The following is a 23,033-nucleotide window of genomic DNA, read 5'->3' on the forward strand; positions in this document are numbered from 1 at the left end:
TGGAAAAACTGAAGCAGGTACCCCCAAGATAAATGGGCAGGAAGTGTCTGGTAATGACTTAAAGAGGCATGAGGTGGATTTAGGACTGTACTGCCTTTATATTTGACGCGCCTACATTTAATTATACCAGCTGCTGGCTTTTGACCAGTACTTGGAGCATCAACATTCATTCTTTTACAAAATAAGCACAATTGAATGTTATACTACAATCTAAGGAGAAACACTTGTATGTATGTATGTAAGCACTGCGTGAAACACACATGATGAGACGGAGCACACAAATCTATCTGTGGGTTGGTTTCCGCTTATACTATGGCACAGATGTTTTTCAGTGGTTTTTGTTCTCTTGTCCCATACAGGTTGCTGCGAGAGAAGAAATTCTTGCCAATGGGGGAAGTCTGTCCCATCATCATGGAGGTATTTTACTTCTAGCTGCTGTTTTTATAAACATACGTTTCATATTTTAATTTTTTTTACCTATCTTTATATATGCAAGATGTCCAAACTCATTGCTGATATGCTGTGATTCGCCTTACCTCTAATCCTTTTCTATTTACTAAATGATTACCCACTATAAAGTGGCCCTCATTTCATCTTTCGCTTCATTGTGAATAGAAACGACCCCTCCCAACCAGATGTTGACTCATTGTACTAGGTGTATTTTAGTATGTAAATAAGGACTTCTGTGTCTAATGTGGTCGCTGCTGGCAACATTCCTTCCAAGTGCCAAAAATAGCCTTTCCCCCATGTAGTGCCATCATGTTCAGTACTTCGTTGAATGAAGGTTCATTTTGTAGACACAATTTTTGTCTTTAATTTTGTTCTGACCTGTCATAGTAAATCTTGTCACACTGGCCCTATATTACTCTACTGAGTGTTTTTGGGAATTCTTTGAGAAGTGCTTCTATATCTATATTTGACTCTCCCTATGATATCCCGTTCTATTCCTATTGTCCTTATGACTTAAGTCACCTAAGATGACCTGAACCTTCATCTAGAAGATAATCAGAATAACATCTGCCGCACTTTTTTATCTGATTTGGAGGCTCTAAGCTTACGGTTATGCAATCAGGGCCCTACTCATACGGCGAGACACCTTCTGGATCCAATTTTGTCCAATCTTTGCTATGACTGTAGTACTCCTGCGCTTCAGTTAGACTGGTCCGACCATTTTTTAATTCCATTCAACCTGCAGCTTTCCACATCTAGGGTAGTGGCCCCTTCTACTAGCTCAGCTAATCTCAGATCTTGGGGCAAGTTGAATATGGAGTCTTTTAATACTATTCTGTCCACTAGCATACCTGATGACACTTTACCTTTGCTTTCATTAAATACTGCTGTCTCGGACTGGCTAACCAATGCCATTGACATCTGTCTGCCCCCTGTACCCAAACGCAGCTTTACTCACCATCCCCCTGCCCCATGGTTTACAAACGATCTTAAAGTTATTAAGTCTAAATGTAAAGCACTAGAAAGAAGATGGAGGAGATTGTACTCTTTAACTTGTAAATATGCTTACAAAGCTGCTCTTTAAAGTTATCATTCAGCGTGTAAAGAGGCACGCATTTTTTACGTTGCTAACACAATAACTAAGGCATCTAATCATCTTCGGGCTCTATTTTAGGCAGTGAAGAAGTTAGCTGGCTCTGATACCATCCCTCCTCCTCCTATCCTTGATGGTAATCAATGTAACAACATTGCTGACTTCTTTATTCAGAAGGTTGAACTTATTTACAAGTCACTCTCTGCTCCATCCCCTTCCTTGTGTAGTATGGCTTCTGCATTTGACCCTACATATCACAGTAATTGTGACCAGATAGCCAAGATTTCTTCCTGGCACCCATTTGAAGAGGCGTCTTTCCAAAATTGTTTAAATAGTATTAAATCTGGGTTTCCTCTTGATCCTTTGCCTATTAACATCCTTTGTCTGCTCTCTGCCACATCTAAAGGCGTCCTTATCGATCTTCCTAATGCCTCGATGCGGGAGGCTTTGGAACACCCCCCCCCCCCCCCCCCCCCCCGAGTGGAAGCGAGCCATGGTAATCCCTTTGTTAAAAAAGGCCGGAGCAGATCCTTCTGTACTATCTAACTTTACACCTATATCTCTGCTTCCGGCTTTCTCCAAAATTTTGGAGAAACATATCAGTACTCAAATGACACAACACATAGATAAAGTTGGCTTTCTTCATTATTCACAATCCGGGTTCAGAGACAACTTTTCAACCGAAACCGCTCTGCTTGGGGTTACTGAGAAACTGCGCCAGCATTTAGATCCAGGGGAAACTGCGGCACTCATTCTATTAGATTTGAGTGCCGCATTCAACACTGTGTCGCATAACATCTTGCTTAACGCCCTTAGGTCTCTTGGCTGGACGGCACTGCCCTATCCTGGTTTGCTTCATTCTTTGAGGGTCGCACTTTTCAAGTTTTTCTGCTAAGGCATCATCTAAGATCTGCGTATCAGCACTTGGAGCGCCGGCAAACTCTTTTTGGGTAGCTGCGCGCATTACAAAACTAATTTAATAATAATAATAATGAATGTACCAAGTTCATTTCTTTTTTTATTCCTCCCAGGGTTACTCATTAGTATCATGGGGGGAAAGGATCTTGTACATCGCACCATTGCACTGATCTGAGAAACTTCAGTCCATGCCCCGGCTTACCATCACCCATATACTTTGTCATGTTTCTTGGGACTTCCACTTGATACATACATTGGTTCTTCTTGTTTGGCATACAAGTCCATTGCTGTTACCTTGTTAACAGGTCCACTAAAAGTGATGCAGCCGCTCACATCGGCTTCATTGTACACATTTCTATTTTTTGCTGTACTGATGGACGCGGATGTGTGAACAATCATCTGTGATCCGCGTTATAAGCATATTAATACTCTTTTTTCAATATGTTGCCATAACTACCTTCTGTTTGACCTACCATTCATCAAAGTACAGACCTGCTGACTTACTGTATGCAGCGTGATAGATCTAAGGCCATTCACCTGCCACTCCTGCAAGTTCACCTGCATCAGGACCCACAACAAATCCACTTCCTCCAAACACAGCTCCAACTCTAACCACCTGAAGTGCATCCTGCTGAACACCCGCTCGGTCCACAGACACGCCACTGAACTCTGGGACCTACTCGACATTGCGTCACCGGACATTGCCTTCCTTACAGAAACATGGATGAACACATCATCAGCACCCGACATCGCCATAGCCATACCGGACGCTTACAAGATCATCCGAAAAGACCGCACCAATCAAACAGGAGGAGGCATCGCCATCGTCCACAGGAACACCATCAAAATCACGACCAGCTCCTACGATAATCTTGCAACCGCCGAACACCTCCACTTCCAGATCCACACCGACACACTTAGAGGCACCCTCATCTACAGGCCTCCAGGAACCCGTACACAATTCAGCGATGACATCATTGACTTCGTCAGGCCACATGCCCTCGCCTCCGAAAACTACATTCTACTAGGAGACCTCAACTTCCACCTTGAAAACAAATACGACAGCAACACCACCACCCTTCTGGACACCCTGGCCAATCTCAGACTAAAACAACTTGTTGACACCCCCACCCATGTAGCCGGACACACGCTCGACCCTATCTTCACCTCCAGCAAACACATCTCCTTCGATCGCACCACAGCTCTCCATTGGACGGACCACAGTTGTGTTCACTTCAGCTACAAAACCACCTCGACCCACAACCCCCCACAACCTATTCCTCGAAGAAACTGGAACAAAATCACCACCGACCAACTCCTCACATCACTCAACCAAAACCCTCCCACCTTCTCATTGGACCCAAACTAAGCTGCCACCAAACTCAAGCAATGGATCACCCACAGCGCCGACGAATTAGCACCCCTGAAAAACCTCAAGTTCAAATCAGGTCGCAAAAAGGCTCCCTGGTTCAATGATGACCTTAAAAAATCCAAGAAGCTATGCCGTACCCTAGAGAAAACATGGAGAAAAAACCCAACCACCGACAACATGACCACCCTCAAGGCAGCCTCCCGCAAACACCACCAACTGATTCGATCCACCAAGAAATCAGCACTCAATGATCGACTCAACAACAATGCCCACAACAGCAAAGAACTTTTCAAAATCGTCCAAGAATTCACCAACCCCACCGCAGCATCTAACGACATCACTCTCTCCCAAGACCTTTGCGATGCGTTATCCTCCTTCTTCTGCAACAAAATTGCCGACATTCACAACAGCTTCGAGAACATTCCCTGCGAACAACCCTCCCCATCCCCCTCAGAACCTACACCGCCAACTAACAACCTCAGCGCCTGGAACCCAATCACCACTGAAGACACCATCCGCCTAATGAACTCAATCCACTCTGGCTCGCCAACCGACCCCTGCCCCCACCACATCTTCAACAAAGCAGACTCCATCATCGCACCCCATCTCCATGATGTCATCAACTGCTCATTCAACTTTGCCACCTTCCCAGAAAGCTGGAAAACACGCCGAACTCAGCGCCCTCCTGAAGAAACCCACAGCAGACCCCTCTGAACTTAAAAACTACAGACCCATATCCCTCCTCCCATTCCCTGCCAAAGTCATTGAGAAAGCCGTCAACAGCCAGCTCGCCGCCTTCCTTGAATCCAACAACTCCCTCGATCCCTCTCAGTCCGGATTTCGAGCCAAACACAGCACCGAAACTGCCCTCATTGCAGCGACAGACGACAGACGAACACTACTGGACAACGGAGAAACAGTGGCCCTCATTTTACTCGACCTCTCCTTGCCGCTTTCGACACAGTCTGTCACAGCACCCTTATACAACGCCTCAGCAACATCGGCATACAAGGAAAAGCCTTGGACTGGATCAGATTGTTCCTCGCCGGGAGAACTCAAAGAGTCCGACTCCCCCCATTCAACTCAGAGGCCATTGAAGTCATCTGTGGCGTACCACAAGGATCATCACTCAGTCCCACCCTCTTCAACTTTTACATGAACCCACTCGCATCCATCGCGCGCCAACACAACCTTAACATCATCTCCTACGCCGACGACACCCAGTTAATCCTTTCCCTCACCAAAGGCCCTAACACCGCCAAAACCAATCTTCACGAAGGCATGAAAGAAGTAGCCGAATGGATGAAACACAGCCGCCTAAAACTCAACTCAGACAAAACGTAAAGTGCTCATCCTAGGATCTTCCCCCTCTGTCTGGGACGACTCTTGGTGGCCTTCGGCTCTGGGCACAGCACCCATACCCACAGACCACGCACGTAACCTTGGCTTCATCCTAGACTCCTCACTCTCGATGTCCAGACAAGTCAACGCAGTCTCATCCTCCTGCTTCAACGTACTACGTATTCTCAAAAAAATCTTCCGCTGGATCCCCCCCCCCCGAGACAAGAAAGACTGTCACCCACGCACTAGTCACGAGTCGACTGGACTATGGAAACACACTATACTCCGGAATCACAGCCAAATTACAGAAAAAACTCCAACGCATCCAAAACGCATCAGCGAGACTAATTTTGGACATCCCTCGCCAAGATCACATTACCGAACACCTAAAAGACCTCCACTGGCTTCCCGTCAACAAGAGAATTACGTTCCGTCTCCTCACCCACGCACACAAGGCCCTCTACAAACTAGGACCCGAATGCCTCAACACTCGACTGTCCTTCTACACACCCACCCGCCAACTAAGATCCTCCAATCAAGCCCTCGCCGCAGCCCCGCGCATCCGAAAATCCACCATGGGTGGTAGATCCTTCTCCTTCCTGGCGGCCAAGACCTGGAACTCACTCCCCACTTACCTCCGCCTTACACAAAACCACACCTCCTTCAGAAAAGAACTTAAAACCTGGCTATTCGACAAAAAATGAACCCCCGCCTCCCCCAAGCAACTTGAGACCCTCTGGGTGAGTAGTGCGCTATATAAATCCCTGAACTTGAACTTGAGGCTTCACAGGCAGTGAGTTCGTTCAGCCAGAACAGGCAGCTCATATTACTCGGAATACTTAGGTTCATACTCTGGAAAGCACCCAACAGGTGTGTGCAAATCACCACCACGAGTACTGACTGGAAGGCGTCAGTACTTTTGTACTGTCTAGGGGAGCTGGACCCTGGGTAATCTATCAAACAGGAGGTTTCTTTATAGCAAAATCCTTTTTTAGAAAACGGTCTCATGCCTTTTTTAGAGAAAGTTGACAGCCCCTTCTGTGAATAAGTAAAAGACATGTTACTTGAATTTTTAGGTCTCGGCCTAGCGTACACTGCGCAGCAGTGTTCACGCAGCCAGAGTCCTTTTCTCAGGGTTTTAAAAATGGACCTGGAAATTCCACACAGCTTGTGCGTGTTATTTCCTAGGTCCATTTTGATTTGGCTTTGTGTGCATGTATTTTTAAAACAGAACACGCAATAGGCTATGGGCAGTCGCGTAGCTCCGCCCATGGCCTATTGGTGTCTGTTACGCGCACCAAATGCCATATGTCTTAAATTACGGTGCCCAACACGGGCGCGATAGTTGAAGACATATGCTTCGCAGTGGCGCACGCGCACCACTCGTGGGCTTTTTTTTTTTTTTTTACAATAGCGCGATCGCTTTCAGTGCTGCTTGTAGAAAAGTGCTGGCAGTCTATGTAGCAAACACGGACGTCTGAAAAGGCTCCCTAAACAATGAGACCAAAAGACCGTGTGGATATAAATAAACCAAAACACACGCCCTATCAAAGATAAACTAACCTTAAAACGCGAAAACAGCAGTGGCTTTTCTTCTACCGATTCGCTATTGCTGTCACTCCCCACCTGTGTAACCTAAGCTAATTCCGACCTTCTCCGTCCTCATGCGGCTGGCCTGGCTGGCCCGGTGCGCCCCTCAGCCGGTCTGGCTTCCTAGGAAAGCTCTGGAGGCCTGCGCGAGGGGCGGCTTTTCAAACCGGCGAGAAAACACAGCAAAACATTCAAACAAACGAAAGCAGCGAAGCCTCCAGCTCGACCTGCTGGCTTCTGAAGAACCCCAGCTTGCAGGCAGCCTCTGTCGCTGCACCAGCCTCCTCCATTAAACAATCCCTTCCTTCCTATGTACCTCACCTCATTCATTCAGTCCTGCATCACACCCACGACCCACACATGCATTTCTACAAAATCCGGGGAAAACGGAATTCAGTCCTGCATCACACCCACGACCCGCACATGCATTTCTACAAAATCCGGGGGAAACGGAGCAAAACAAAACCGCAAAAGCCTCAGAGAGCCCCTAATCCCACACTCATCGCTCCAGCGGGACTGCCCTTCGTGTCCACTCCACCCAGAGGATCATTTCTGTTTGAAAAGGCAGCGGCGAGGGTGGTTGTAAAAAAGAAAAAGACAAAAAAGCCAGTCTCCTGCTTTTGTTTCCCACCAAACCGGCATTAAATATCCACTTTCCTGGGGCGCTGCACGCGAGCAGAGGGGGGTATGAGGGGCTCCCCTTGCTGCTTTTTTTTTTTACGAAGAAAAAGGTCTTGGTTCCTTCCCTGCCTGCTTGAGAGCAGAGCTCCTTTCCCGCCCCCTCTCCGTGGCTGTGTGCGAGAGCACAAGTGTTGATCCATTAAAGGCTCTTCCATGGCATCGCCTCTGTCCGCTCTGCCCCATTGTCTGAGAGGGATCGCATTCCAAGATTCCTCGTCTCTTTTCCCTCGTGTTTGAAGGGACCGCAAGGGCAGGCCACCGAGATCTTTAGGCTCCCAGCCTGCATGTTTTCTATTTGTTTACCTTTTCTGTATAGCTTATTTGCTTACACTTAAAAGGAAAAATAGGCTCCATAAATTAGTACTTTATAAAATATTTCTTAAATGGCGATGTGAAAAAATCGGAGATTTACGTTATAAGTTCAATATTTTTAACATTGAATGCCCCATACCTGTCGAGAAAGTGTTGCCGTATGGCGCCATGGCACCAGCACACACACACACACTTTTCAGAAATGTGTTTTCTTCACAGCTCATTGTTTTCATGTAGATAAGTACAATCCGTTCCTTGTAATTTGACCAAGACGACAAGTCCCAGAGTGCACTGCTTTGTTAGGGCAAGCCCCGGTCTGGAGTGGAAGTGTTCTAGTGAGACGGACAGGGTCATTTAATAACTCTGCTGCAAGTGAGAAGTCGTGAGCGCTGTCACTGTTTATGACCGTGTGCTTGACATGTTAGGCACACACTTTAATGAGCAGCTCAAGGAGAGAACTTGTTAAACAAAATAAAACATCTTGTAAGTAATCTGTACTTCAAGACAACCAGGACAGGAGGGTAATTGTCCCATGCTTAGAGCAAATATTTGACTGTACCTATTCCTGCTGCTGGCGCAGGTATGCCGCCACTTTCTATTGAGCGCTCCTGGGTAAAGCCCACTCTACCTCGGGGGCCCATTGGAAGCTTCGCAACGGTAGATGCTTGCGATTGGCCCAAATGCCCGTTAGTCACTTGGGTGTTGCCAAAACAAGCCCCTTAGGACAGAGTCAGGTACCTCGTTGGGGGCTGGAGTAACTTGTGTTGGGTGTGTGGGGAGCGCATATGTGTGTGTGTGTGTGTGTGTGTGTGTCCCCAGGGGCTTGCGTGCCACCTTCTGTGGAGCGTGCACTGAGGTTAACTCTCTAGTGCCGCTTCGCTTTAGTGCACAGATGCTGGGTCTTCGTTAACCCCGCCCCTCCACCGCCCACCTCCCTTTTACCTGTAGCTGTGATTTTACAGCCACGCTGAGCTCGGTGGGAGCAGAAACAACAACGGTTGCAGCCGGACCCGTGCTTTAGAGAGGTGCCAAGTTTACCCTTCTATGCACGAGTAACTTGCATAGAAAGACAGCGTTGTATATTTATATCTGGTACATATAGCCTAAAATGTTTAATCGCAAAAACAGAACTTTGCTCACCATACTGCAAAGAATAAAACCGAAACGTGAAAGCTACTTATGCATGCATGTGGGAATATTGAAACCCAGGATCAGGTTAGGTTGTTGTCTGCTTTGATTTTATTATGGGAAAAGTGTGTTTATTATGCGAGGGAAGGGCAGGCACGTAACACACTTTAACAGTTACAACATGTTATGTAACTCGCACCTTGCTGTGGTGCAGGATGTTATGACTTTAAATGTTAAAGTATACTATGTTCAGATATGCTGTGGTCTGCTATATAGAATAGTTTGCGTTGCTATGTCATATCATGGTATACTGGAGACTCTTGAGTGAAGATGCCACTAGCTGGAATGCCCGCACGGATCTGTGGTGCCAGGAGCGCCCTGGAAGATTTCAGTCTCCAAGGCGTCTGCACAATAGTTACTTTGGGTTTGCAGTACACACACAACACCACACACACATCCACACATCCACACACACACACACAGCCACACAGGCACACACACAACCACACACAGCCACACATAACCACACACACACAAACAACTACACACAAACAACCTCACATACGCCACCAGACACACACAACCACACACACACAACCACACACACAACCACATACACAACCACAACTACACACATAAAACCACACACATACAACCACCAGGCACAGATACCATCAGTCGTCAGTGCACACTTTCACCGGGCACAAACACCACCAGTCGTCGGTGCACGCTTTTACCGGGCCCAAACACCACCAGCCGTCGGTGCACGCTTTTACCGGGCCCAAACACCACCAGCCGTCAGTGCACGCTTCCACCAGGCACACACACACCGCCAGCTGTCAGTGCACGCTTTCATCAGACACACACCACCAGCCGTCAGTGCACGCTTTCACCAGGCACACACACCACCAGCCGTCAGTGCACGCTTTCACCAGGCACACACACCACCAGCCATCAGTGCACAATTTCTACAGGCACACACACCACCAGCCATCAGTGCACACATCAATTGTTATAGCATCCACAATTAACTATTGTAGCAATCGCAGTATGGCGCACTTTACTTTTAAACATATTCATCTAAAGCGCAGCATACCACCATTGCTATAAAAATAAATACACATTTTTTTGACCTACAATTTATAGACTTTTGTTGCAGTTTGTGTTGCAATATTTAGCAATGCCAATAGCTCAAACTTAATTAACCCGAGACCTATTGCATTGTAAATGCTTGTTTACAGATGGCATCGCACTCAGTTTATAGTAAAAAGTCAGTGTTATATATGCTGGGTAGGCTACCACAAAGCGGGCGCTATTCTGTTAAACAGTCAAAGGAGCCTTAGACAATGAATAGGAGTAGGTATTTTAGGTAGTGCGTCATCAACTGTGTAAGACTCTATTGGGTATTAGTAGTGCTGGCACTCTTATGGTCTCTGAGTTCCGAGGTCACTTTGTGAATAATTTGAACTAGGAAACCTTCAAAGGATACACCTGAAACAAATCACAGTTTGGCATGGAGGATAGGAGTTTTGCAACTTCCGACCTTAAACTCCTGATCAATGGGATATACAACAGCAAAAAAAATTAATACCAAAAAGTTATTCAGCTCTCAATTGTCACTGTTAACCAATTGCAATAAAGGCGGTTGACCTGAAGATACACTATTGTATTTTTTGTCTTAAACCCTAATAATGCAGGTTCAGACACTAAGATAAATGCAGTATGCTTATTCCGTAACAGGAGCAGCTTGACACACACTGCGTCCCTCTGGCAGCTGTCTCCCATTCCCCATATTCCAGAACATTTTCCCCTACAATGTTCTACTAAGAATATTAACTAAATGCATCAGTTTATTGGGCAAGAGAAGGTAACACATCGTCCTTTTTTAAAGCAAATCTAGATCTGTAAACACCAAATGAAATGTAAACCAATATTAAATAAAAATACATCCTAGTAAAAGATAACAAGCATTTGCAATGCAATAGGTCTCTCATTTAAGCGAGTTTAAGCTAGTGGCATTATAAATGAGAATACCTTTTATTTAAGTTTTAAAAACAAAAATAAAAGGCATTGTTATTTGCAATGTGAATAGCTCAAACTCGCATAAATGCTAGACCTATTGCATTGCAAATGCTTGTTTTGTTTGGTGCCCGGGCCTAATTTTGATCCCAATCCGACCCTGGACTTGCATCAAAATCCATGTGTGGTTGCAAAGACATCCTAATGTATGCTCTATAGGAGCAATTTAGCGCAAAGTGCTACTTTTTGAAACTTTTAGGCTATTTCCAGCGCCCCAAAGTTCCCGCTAACATGAAGAGCTGACAAAACCGTGTTAATTTTATGTACATTTTGATTAAATCTTGGATCCAAATATTTTGCTGGCGACGCACATCAAGCTACAGAAACGCTTAAATTACCGCTCTGTAAATTATGCATTCACAGCCATCACTTGTGTGGGTGAGAAAACAAGTATATTTAATGAAAAACCTACATGTGACGCGAGCTCTCCTCTAAGTCGTGCGAATGCAGGAATTCCTTGTCTTTAATACCTTGACAATCGCACAATAAGTCAACTCACGACATAGACTGGAACACATTATCCTACACTTGCTTCTGATGATACACCCACGGAAATATCAACGCGGATTGGGAAATGAAACTCTCTAAAAAATTTAAGAAACCACCGGTTGAATTGAAACGTTCCGGAAGATGGCGCTGTTTGATTAAGTGACCCACATCAGCACCGCAAGATTATTGCAAGCAGTCTCACGTGTGTCTCACGTTCATTTTTGGGGGGTCGGGAGGGGCCTCTTACCCTGTACGTCCAATGCGAGCTTCTTCCAGATGGGAGCAAATTTCTGGCAGTGTCCGCACCAGGACGTGTAGAACTCGGCGAAGCAGGCGCTGCTGGTGTTCAGCAGGTGAGAGCGGGCCGAGTCGGAGTCCAAGATGACTAGCGGGTCTTTCTGGGAGTACATGCCGGCCAAGCCGGTGGCCCACAGGGCCCAGAGGAGCCACAGCACACGCATGTTGGGCATCAATCTACCCGGACCAACGCTGCAGGACCGGTCGGAGAGAAGACATGGAGAAGGCGGAGTGTGGGCTGAATCGCCGGAGGTAGGGAAAGTGAAAGCACGCCATGCGCGCGTTGAGGGAGACGAGTACGAGTGCACTGGCTGGGGGCGGCTGGTGCGTGTGTTTGTTGGCGCAGTTACTGCATGCAGCTGGCTTGCGTGGACGGAAGGGGGACAGGAAATGTGCACATCGCGCTTGTCTGTACTTGCGTGTTCATGGGCGCGTTCACAATTGCAGTTCGCTTTGCGCATGCACATCTCCTGTCTCCATTCCTGAGCAAGTCAGTAACAATAGATCTCGCTGGCAACAGCGTTTCGCGCTGAGTCGCCAGCCGAGACCTAAAAAGCATAAACAGAAGGAAACGTTTATCAAAACTTTACAAAATCCTTAAATTTGGATGGAGTATATGTAACACACACACACCTTTCAAACTATATTTTCTGAAGACGTGTTATTGCCCAACAATTCATCTTCACTCTTCTAATTCACATCCCCAGTTGTGCTGGGCTTTTCATGCCTCAGATCACTTATTCTTTTTTGTACTATTCCAATTTCCAGTGACATTTGAACTACTGCCTGATGTTGTTTCACTAACAGCAACATCAAGAAAACACATTGTCTTCACTCCTACTTACAACATGTGCCTCGGAACACAAAAATTCTACTGAGGTCCCAAACTTTTTCATCCTTCTACTCTCACTGCCTTACTAAAGACCACCACAACTTTGACAAGATCAAACAAACCACCTAGCTAATCATTTACCTAAGACTGTTGGAATGTAGTTCTAACTAGATCTCCTATTCTCAATCTTTGACTTTGACACAACTTCATGTGGTTCTCTCCATTTCTTCTCAGTTTATGTTCATATTTTTCCACTCAATCTATGACTTTGGCAAAATGAATTCACTTCCCTTCTCTGAGCCACCTAGGAACTAACTTATATCCCAATTTCTTTCCTCTCACCTTCTCTCTAAAAAGTTGGGTTTTTGTTTAAAGGGAGTGGAAACCCTTTTCAAGCAACAACCTCAATCCTTGCTTATCTTATGCTTAGCCCTCTGGTAGCTTGGCACAAACGCAGTCAGTCTAAACGGATTTGTGCAGCACAGAAACAGTAATAAAGTGAAAACACAGCACAAGAAAAATCCCACACCAATTTAGAAAACTAAAATGTAATAAATAAAATGACACCTAAACAAATTAAATACAGTCTGTAGAACCAGAGTTTTGAACTTTATAGAGTTTAGTGAAAACTAGCAATTAAAACATCAAGGCACCAGCTGTCAACATCTAGTCGGGCGAAATTTGGGACAAAGCCAAACATTATAGCCGTTCGTGATGGAGCGAGGTTTAGCTACACAATGTGGATTGGGCCCGCTCTCGGCCTACTTCTAGACGTACAGGAAATTTTTAAGAAAGGTTCCTGTGAAGGTAAAGTTTCAGTGTGGCAAGGCAGCCGGTGGTGTCTGAGGAGTAAGCTTCATCAGTGGGTAGTGTCTGGAAGAAGTTACAGTGAAGGTTTGTACGTTCAGACTTTGTCACTTTTTTAAAGTCAAAATCTCCAGGAGGCCGTGGCTACAGGCTTTGGCAATGACCAGATACCGTTGCTTGGAGGTCCAGCTGAATAGGTCTGCTGCAGAGAAGCATGTAGCAGGAGCTACAACGAAGCCAGGCCGATCAGTGATGCACCTTGGGCAGACTGGGAAGCAGGTAGGTCCCAGTCTCCAGCCTGTTCTGAACCTAATTTTGGTGGAGGATTTTCTAAGTCCCAAGTTCCGGGTTTGGACTAGAGGAGCACCATTTCCAAGGGTCCAGGACTCGTTGGGTCCATTTTGGAGTGCCAGGACTCACTCCAGAGGCCAGGTGCAGGGATCAAGGTCTCTGTAGCTTATGTCCCTTTAGCTCACACAGACGTCAAGCCAACTAGCCCTTACAGTTACTCTGTTAGTCTTGGGATCAAGCAGCAAGGCAGGCATCAAACAGCAAGGCAGTCCCTTTAGGGCACAAGTCTCGCTTCAAGCAGCAATGCAGCCCCGGAAGCTTGTCTCCTCTCTGGTGAAGAATTGGCTTGGTAGTTTAGTCTGCCCTGTTCCCATGATGCACTGGGCCAGGGACAGACTGATTTGCATATAGCCAGGTTCTGAGCTGGGATGGTGCAGTGAGCTAAATAACGGTGATGGATCAAGCCCTGATCTTTGGACTGGGTAAGAGTGGTCTGCTTAATTCAGACACTCTGTTAATCACCACCCCCTTTTCTGAATCGTTTTTGGCCACTATAGGTGTGGCAGGGTATACTCAGACATGAGTCCCTTGCTCACTGCACCATCAGGATTCAAGCAAGCCGGGCCGACGATGGCTGAAATGCCAGAAACCGGTCCCCGGAAGCTTGTCTCCTCTCTGGTGAAGAATTGGCTTGGTAGTTTAGTCTGCCCTGTTCCCATGATGCACTGGGCCAGGGACAGACTGATTTGCATATAGCCAGGTTCTGAGCTGGGATGGTGCAGTGAGCTAAATAACGGTGATGGATCAAGCCCTGATCTTTGGACTGGGTAAGAGTGGTCTGCTTAATTCAGACACTCTGTTCATCACCACCCCCTTTTCTGAATCGCCCTCTCATAGCAGCAGTGCAGTCATCTGCCATACAAAGCAGGCCTCCAGCAGCTGGGCAATCCTCTGAAGTGTAAGTGGGACAAGGAACAACTCTGCCCCACCGGCCCATCCTATCTACAACTAGTCCCTTTTTGTCTCACTGGGAGGAATACACAACGGCCAACTGTCCACTATTCACAGTCATGCGACCCAGGATACTGGCTGCAGGCACCAAATGGATATGACCGGAAAATGCCAACTTTCTAAACGTGACAGTATCAGGATTGAGACTTAAAATCCAACTTTACAATTAAAGAGGATTTAAAATTACAATTATTTTGATACCAAGCATGACATTTCTACCAGTTCAAAGGTTATCACTTATTAAATGTAATAAGGTTACCCAATGTTATCTTATTGGAGAGGTAGGCCTCACAGTAGTGAACATCCAATTGGGGAAGTTTTCACTACCAGGACACGTAAAACTTAAATACATATTTCGTACCTTTTAAATATTGTACACTCTTTCCTACAGTATGTTTAGGGCCTAACATTATGTGTTTTAAAAAGGTAGGTTTAGGCCTGGTAAAAGGTTTATTTTCCCAGGTCGAGTTGGCAGTTTAAACTGCACACAGGCTGCAATGGCAGGCCTGAAGCATGACTTAAAGAGCTACTTAAGCAGGTGGCACAATAAGTGCTGCAGGCCCACTAGTAACATTTCATTTACAGGCTCTGAGCGCAAGTTGTACCACTTTACTGGGAACTTATAAGTAAATTAAATTTGCCAATTGAGTGTAAGCTAATTTTACTATGTTTAAAGGAGGGAGCGCAAGCACCTTAGCACTGGTTAGCTGTGGTAAAGTTTGCAGCGTCTTAATGCCAACAAAAACTAAATGCAGAGAACAGGAGGGTTGAGGGCAAAAAGTTTGGGGGAAGATGACGCCAAAGACTCAAGTCTAATAATTTCAAAAGCAGTTAATCCCGCAGCCAAGTTGGGAGAAATCCAGTATGTAAACAAAGTGGCCTGCAACACATTCCTCTAAGGCAATCCACTCTTAACCGCAAACTGGAATGATCCTTTGACCACCCTATTAATGCATTCCATCTGACCATTGGAATGCAAGTGATGATTTGCCACCCTTTTGTGCATGACATCATATCTAGCTAAGAACTCACCGAACTTCTTACTTATGAACTGAAGACCATTATCCAAGTTTCCTACAAACCAATCTTCTCCAAATATTCTTCATTTGTATTGGCACATGCCTTCTCCGCCATTCTCACTGCAGTCCTTTTTGTGAAATAATTCATTAATAGCAATAGCAAAGGCTTATTTGCTAGAAATAACAATAAACTGATTCACAATGTCAATTCCCAGTTTGCCCTATTGACCTTTGGTGTAATCAACAGGAGGTAAATCCGGATCGTGTCATTTTCTAACTGCTGACACATGTTTTTCATCTCTAACCCACTCATCCATCTTTCTATCAAAACCAAACCACCTGTAATATTCACTAATTCTCCTTTTTCGGTTGGACATACCAACTTGTCCTTCATGAACTAGCCAGAAAATGTCTTCCTTCATTTCTGTGAAGGTATTTGTTGTTGCCCCTTAATATGACCTTGTCAGACAACATTAATTCACTCCTTACCCTAAAGAATGGTGCAAAATCTCTTTTCAACTCAGGCCAACCTACAACCAAAAATTCACAAATTGTTTTCATCTCCACATAACTCTGAACTGATTCTTGCCATATTTCATCCGTGATAACCTTTTCAGAATCATCACTCTTGTCCTGTGCATTTAAATCTTCCTTAGTAAAGACCACATCAAACTTATTCTCCTCATTCATTTCTTCATCACCCTCCAACGTGAATGGTGACATGTAATCTGCTTGAACAGTGACTCATCCAGCACATATTCAACAGAAAATTGATATCCTTGAAGTTCAGCTGGCAAGCAATCTAACCATGATGTTAAGATCTACCCAATAGTGCAGATAAAATGTTGACCAAAGATTTGTGGTCTGTCCACCTTGTGGTAAATATTTTACCGTATACGAGTTTGCCATATAATTTCGGACAAGTAAGAAATAGCTCAATCAAATGAGAGGCAGAGTCCGTGGTGTCTGAGTCATAAGGGCTTTAATCATAAATGATGACTCGAGTCATGGAAATCTATTCCATCAATACAAGGGTTCAGGTATGCAATGATGGCAGGAAAGATGTCAACGATTTATTAACAGTACATGACATATATAGTAAAATGACACCGTAGCATTGAATACAGTAGGCGTGACAAGTGAAATGTATATGATAAGAACACATGTGCGTAGCAAAAAGGCGTGAACAAGGGTGTGCACATAGGCGTGTACTAGAAACGTCACAGAAAAGTGTCACAAGTGGGTGGATGCTTAGAGAATTCTTGCAGAGTCAGCTGAAACCTGTGGCCTGAATGCGAGCGCAGCTAATATGACGTGCGATTGACGTACATCTGGAGGAAGCTAAGGGTCTGACTTTTAGCACTAGTAGAGGAGACAGAAGTCTGGCATGTCAGATCGACCTGTCCCTATAACATATCTGATATCTGATATTTGGAGGATGTTTAATCTAGGGCAGAGGCTACTCTATACTGAATGTTAGTGCGTGCATGGGTGTCTGCGTGTCTACGTGCGGGGCCATGGGCCTACTCTGGTAACGGGAACTGTAAATTACTTGCACGGAGACAGGGAGACTTGCTCTTTGCTCTGCAGCCGGGGATATGTTTACCTAAATCACTAGACAGGAATGTGTTTTCGAGGAGCTGAGCTGGCTACGCTGATAACTTGAAGGTAAAATACTGTTTTTGGCAGGCAGACCAGGCCGAGCCGGGCACCGCTCGCTTGGCAGGAAGTAAGGCAGAGGTCAGGGATGCATCTCCATGCTGCAGCTTTCAGAGGCAGAGACAGACGTGGCTTGAAGACAGAAATCAGGGCCTAGCTCGGCAGAGCCAGGAAAAACGTGAAAGTGCACCATGTAAAGACGGTGGCACGGCATACTTAGGAACTGAATTCTCGATCCATTCATGGTGGATCTGATAGAGGACATGTTAACGTTGGACGCAAATGTATTTGCGTCTTCAGATTCGGTCGTGGAGGGAAATTACATGTACTTGAAACTCGTACATGGAGCCGTTGGGGTACACGTTAGGGGACACAATTGACCATAAAAATTTCAATTACCTCAACCTTCATAACAAGAAAAATTACTTTTCAGTCTGCCTGCGATGTCCTGGTGGGATTTAAATGCCCATAATAGACATTGACTGTGCAGGTTCTCGAAACACGAGCTGGAAATACCATTTATACAGGGGCTTTCAGCAGACCTTGTGTTCTAATGTTTGATACCAGCTCCTCACTGGGTAACCATGTGAAGTGAGCAGATATTGAGGCAGACAGAGGTGAAGGTGCTCTTAGGGACAAAAGACAGCAGATATAGCTTAATGATAATAAAATGCACAAGCACACACATTATACATTTATAATACTTGTTCTGCAACAGTTGGAGGCGTGGCTAGGTGCCGATGTGAGAGTGAGCGGACTCCGGAACTCTGTCCACCTTATTCCCCCAACGACAATAATCCTGAACACTGAGTGCGACCCCGTACTAATTTTCCGGGCTGCGGAACGTCCAGGGTCCAAGCTGGATGAAACAATTGCAACCTGTGCGATGCTGAAGCTGCTGTTTCTTCTCCCTCAGTGCCATACGGGGGGACGCAAGATGGCGGCCTCGGACTTTGGAGGCGGATACTGACATTGGTGAAGACGATCTGAGAGCCGTAGCCCTGCAGCAAGCGAGTCCCACGCTGTGGAGGGGTCGGTGCGTGGCTAAATAGAAGTGGACCTCCGGAGCCGAGACCCCAGAAACAGGCCAGAGCCGCGCGAGGCGGAGCACCCACTCTGGAGAGGCCACAGGGTGCGCTCAACTGACACGGGCCTTCGTGTCCAAGGCGGTCGGCACGGGGAGAATACAGGATTGAAGCGGTGCACTTGGGCGGGGGGGGCGTGGCCCCCTGGCCAGAACCGAATACCACTTGGGATGGGATCTACCCCACAATACGGATAACTGAAGCACAGTGCCCTGCAGGGACACAGAAGACTCCCAGATCGGCCCACCTTGTAGCACTCAAGGGGCCCCACCCTGCTTTATGGAGAAGCCCTTACATTATAGTTGTGAGTGTGGGGTGGCGTGCTGCCACAACAAGAGGGAGCAAACCAGTACTGAGTTGAAGAGTGCCTGATCCGGAGGCTCACTGCTCTGGAGAGGAGCGTGGCTGTGGAACTATCCGGTCGCAATTAAAGGGCACTAGGCGGCCATAGTGGTAGAGGGTGACAAGGCCCTGTGAAGGTTCGGCCGGTGGGGCGCCCGAGTGCGCAGGCCCAAGTGGGACTGGCTTCACCTCCTTGCCCTCCACGTGTGCAGAGTGATTGCCTTTGATGCCGGAACTCCATGCTCGGCCTGGCTCAGCTGAGCCAAAGTTTAATAACGATCACTAAAAACGCAAGACGGCTGTAACCTGTGGGGTGCGTGCTGGAAGCTGATCATGGGGAAAGTTCCCAAGAAGAAGGGGTATGCTGCCCTCAGTGCGGGGACTGCTGGTCATCAAACTGATGATGACGATGAAACAGTTGAGACCAGGAGAGATGCTGCTCCTGAGTGGCTCACCTTAGCGGACAACGTGCAAGCCAACACTGCCTCCAAAGAGGCGCTGTAGACGAAGATAGACTTGATTGGGGCAGAACTTAACTTGCTGAAGAATGAACACTGCAAGCTTAAATAGAGGGTTGGGCTCACCGAAAAAGCACTCGCTTATCCCGGAACCAGTTTCCACGTTGCAGAAATAGTTGAAAAGTGAGTTGGCCACGGTCAAGGTACTAGAGGCACGGGCAGAAGACAGCGAGGGTAGATCCCGTAGAAACAACTTGCGCGTAGTAGGGTTCCGGAACGGGAGGAGAACGCTGACGCGGTGCGATTCCTTGAGGACTGGCTTAAGACAGAGGTGGCCCGGAGGGCCTTCCCCCCCCTATTATGCGGTGGAGATAGTTAACAGAGTCCCAGCCAGACCACCCAAACCCGAAGCCCCCCCCCCTCGTCCACTTGTGGCGCAACTTCTTCACTTCAGGGATCGTGTCCATATTCTTCAACAAGACTGTCAAAAACAGGGCTTGCAGATTGGAAATAACAAGGTCATGGTATTTCCACTAGGGAAGTGCAATGGCAACAAGCATCATTTCTGGCCCTCAAGCGAAAGCTGCGACAATTGCAGATCCCATATGCAATGCTGTTTCCAACACGTCTACGGGTGATCAACAAATATGGGACTCAGTTCTTCACTACCCCCCAGGAGGAATGGGAGTGGCTAGAAGCCCGCCAGAATCAAAAGGCTCACACTTCATCCCCGGACCTGACTCAACAAAACCTGACCAGGAGTGAACATTCCTCTAGAGTCCCATCTCATAAAGAGTGCCAAATGGAGTAGCACAAGGCACTGCAGGCAATTGCGGAACTTAGCGGAGGAGGCACCAGCCCTGGCTCGAGCAAAAGCGGCCCTGACATGGACAGATCTGATCTTTCGCTACCAGCTAGTGCAAATGAGGTCTCTGAGACTGACCTCCCAGAAGTTACACCCCAAACAGCGGATAAAATTGTCTAAGAGAGGAGTTCCATGAAGTCTTTCGGAGTTTCCCCCCGAAGCGGAGTATGTCTCATGCTGGGATTTAGACGTAGCAGCAGTTGAACGGCGACGACATGGCCACTGGGCCTGATAGCTGAATCATCAGAGACTTCCTACTACTAAGGTCGAGTTTGGATGGGAAATAGCTTGTACGTACCTGTCCTGGGGAGGGTGAGTGGGGGGTGGGGTTCTTGTTGTTCTGGGCCAGGCATGTCGCTTTCGGGGAAATCACTTGGGGTGTGTCCCACCTGCCACAATGGTATCCACCGTAGGCATTAAATGGTTATCTTGGAACGTCCGGGGGATGCACACTATGCTACATCATCATAAAATTAATGGATATTTGGTCAGGAGAGGGGGGGTGCAAAGCGCACTATTGCAGGAGACCCACTTATCGGCAAAGGAAGGTGTTGCAATTCAACATAGGTGGAGGGGGCAGGTGTTTTATACTACTTATTCAGCCTTTGCCAGGGGCGCCCTGGTCTGGGTGAGGGTGGGGGGGTCCCTTTTCAATGCACTAGGCAGATAATTGACCCGGAGAGAAGATTCGTGGTGGTTTCAGGGCGTTTAGATGGCAGGCACATACCGATTGGGAGTTTGTATGCCCCTAACCTAGAACAACCTGCATTTCTGTTGCAGCTTTCACGGAGACTGGCTTCGGCACTGACGGGATCGGTGCTACTGGGAGGCGACTAACTGTGTAACTGGTGTTAGATTGGATGGCTCTTACCCTCCGCTCCCCGATGCTCCCATACATAGAGTTGCGGAGGCCTGGCGCAATTGGCAGCAGAGATGGGGGTTAATTGATACCTGGAGGTCCCAACATCCTGGGGAGAGGGATTATTCCTTCTTTTCAGCCCTGCATGAACTTCATGTTCATCTGGACGCTATTTTGTGTTCTCCGGATGTGCATGGGGGGGTCAGGATGAGTAAATGCCTAACCAGAACGGTCTCTGACCACAGCCCACTGCTGCTGACCCTGGACTGATCCCGTGATCAACCGAAAATACCCGTCTGGCGCCTAAGGCCGGAGGCACTGAAAGACCATGTCTTTCTGGCTACAGTGGGTACCGCTATTGATCACTATTTCTTTAGACAACGCTAATACGGTGACAAGCCCGCTCATAGGATGGGAAGCTTTTAAGACTGGTATTAGAGGATGCTGCATTGCAGAGGTCGTGGGGACACGAAAGGTTCTCTTGCAGGATGTACAGAGGGCGGAACAGCAACTCCGTGAAGTGGAGAAAGAAAGACCGGAGAGAGTAGATAAATGAGCAGGCCTCCTGGAGGCTTGAGAAGCAATGGCAACCCAAGTAGAGCGTCTGCGTTGTTTCGACTACAAAAATGATATAACCTGGGCCCACACTGAGAGAGACAATACCAGGACACTACTGGCTTGGCAGGATAATCTGGCGAGAAGGGGGACAATGACACTGGTGCTCCGAGGGCGGGATGACGAGATCTATTATAAACAGCGAGATATTAACACCCAGTTTCTGGAATACTATACTGACTTATATCAGAGCAGACTGGCCCCAGTAGATAAAGAGATAGCAGGGTTCATGGGAGAAGTGGAGCTGCCAAGCTTAGATAGGGAGGCATCGGAAGAGCTGGGCAGAGACGTAGAGATTGGTGAGGTGCGAGGGGCCATTAAACGCATGGCCAGAAAAAAACGCCGGGGACAGATGAGTTGCAGATGGAGTTTTATTCAACGTACGTCGATGTATTGGCTCCCAAACTCTTTTAGCACGAACTGCAGTGGGCCTACAATCACTTTTAAACTCCTGTGCGGCCTTCATGAAATCCCTGGATCTCAGTGTGAACTTCTCCAAGTCCCATATAATGAAAATTGGCCCGAAGACCACAAGGGATAAAACCTTTCATTGCGAAGGAAACGTGTTGTCCAAGGTCTCTACCTTCAATTATTTAGGAATCATATTTGACGATCAAGGCTCTTGGTCTCCACAAATCTTAGCAAAAAGCAATGTTTTGGCGAGATCGACATCTGCTGTTTTGGGCTTTGCACGTAATTTGGGGGCAAGACCCATGCAAGCCCTCTTGAAAATATACGGAGCGAAATGCGTCTCCCTCGCAATGTATGGTGCTGACATTTGGGGAATTAGGAACATGAAAGCAATCCAAGCGTGGGAGGATAAGTTTTTTAGAAAAATGTTATGTGTCCCACATTCTACAGCTGGTTATATCGTCCATCTGGAGTGTGGACCTAGCTTCGTGGAGGATCAAATTACCATGGCGCCCCTTTTAAAATGGATCTCGACCTGGTTGAACCCAGAACTGGGGCTAAACCAGGAAATCATTAGAGATTGTTTGGCTCTTGATCATGGGAATCGCATCCTGTGGCTCAGATATGTCCATAATATGACAGTGCAATTGGGCCGACCTGAGCTATATAAATCGCCCGAGAAACTGTCGAAGGGGGACATCAAATGGGTCAAGGATTCATATCTTTTAATGGCTGCCATGGCTAGAGAAGATTGGGAGCTGGTAAAGCCGACGGTAAGAGCCCATCAACTGCTGAAAACTGTCTTGACCATCGAACCTTATCTGGTTATTGTTACAAACCCCAATCATCGATTCTTACTGACCAGATTTAGGTTGAATCAAGTTCATTTCCTTCTTGCAGAGTCACCAAGATGGAAGAGGGTGGAGGAATTGGGGGTTTGTTTGTGTGATGATTCCTCCACTAAGGACACAATGCATTTTATTCTTTTCTGCAAGCACTTTACCGTTATCAGGAAGCGTTTTATCCTTC

At 46.8% G+C, this 23,033-nt stretch overlaps 1 protein-coding gene across 1 annotated transcript in view; it reads left to right on the top strand.

The window, feature by feature from the left end:
* The window catches only part of AGPS (alkylglycerone phosphate synthase), a 760,022-nt gene that overhangs the window by 665,565 nt on the left and 71,424 nt on the right, over nt 1-23,033 (top strand). The window contains exon 19 of the mRNA XM_086956197.1: nt 360-417. Within this exon, the coding sequence (XP_086812323.1) occupies nt 360-417 (58 nt within the window). The remainder of the gene's footprint in view (nt 1-359; nt 418-23,033) is intronic.

Source organism: Lissotriton vulgaris, chromosome 2_1 (assembly GCF_964263255.1).
Source record: "Lissotriton vulgaris chromosome 2_1, aLisVul1.2, whole genome shotgun sequence".
In the NCBI taxonomy this organism is placed as follows: Eukaryota; Metazoa; Chordata; class Amphibia; order Caudata; family Salamandridae; genus Lissotriton; species Lissotriton vulgaris.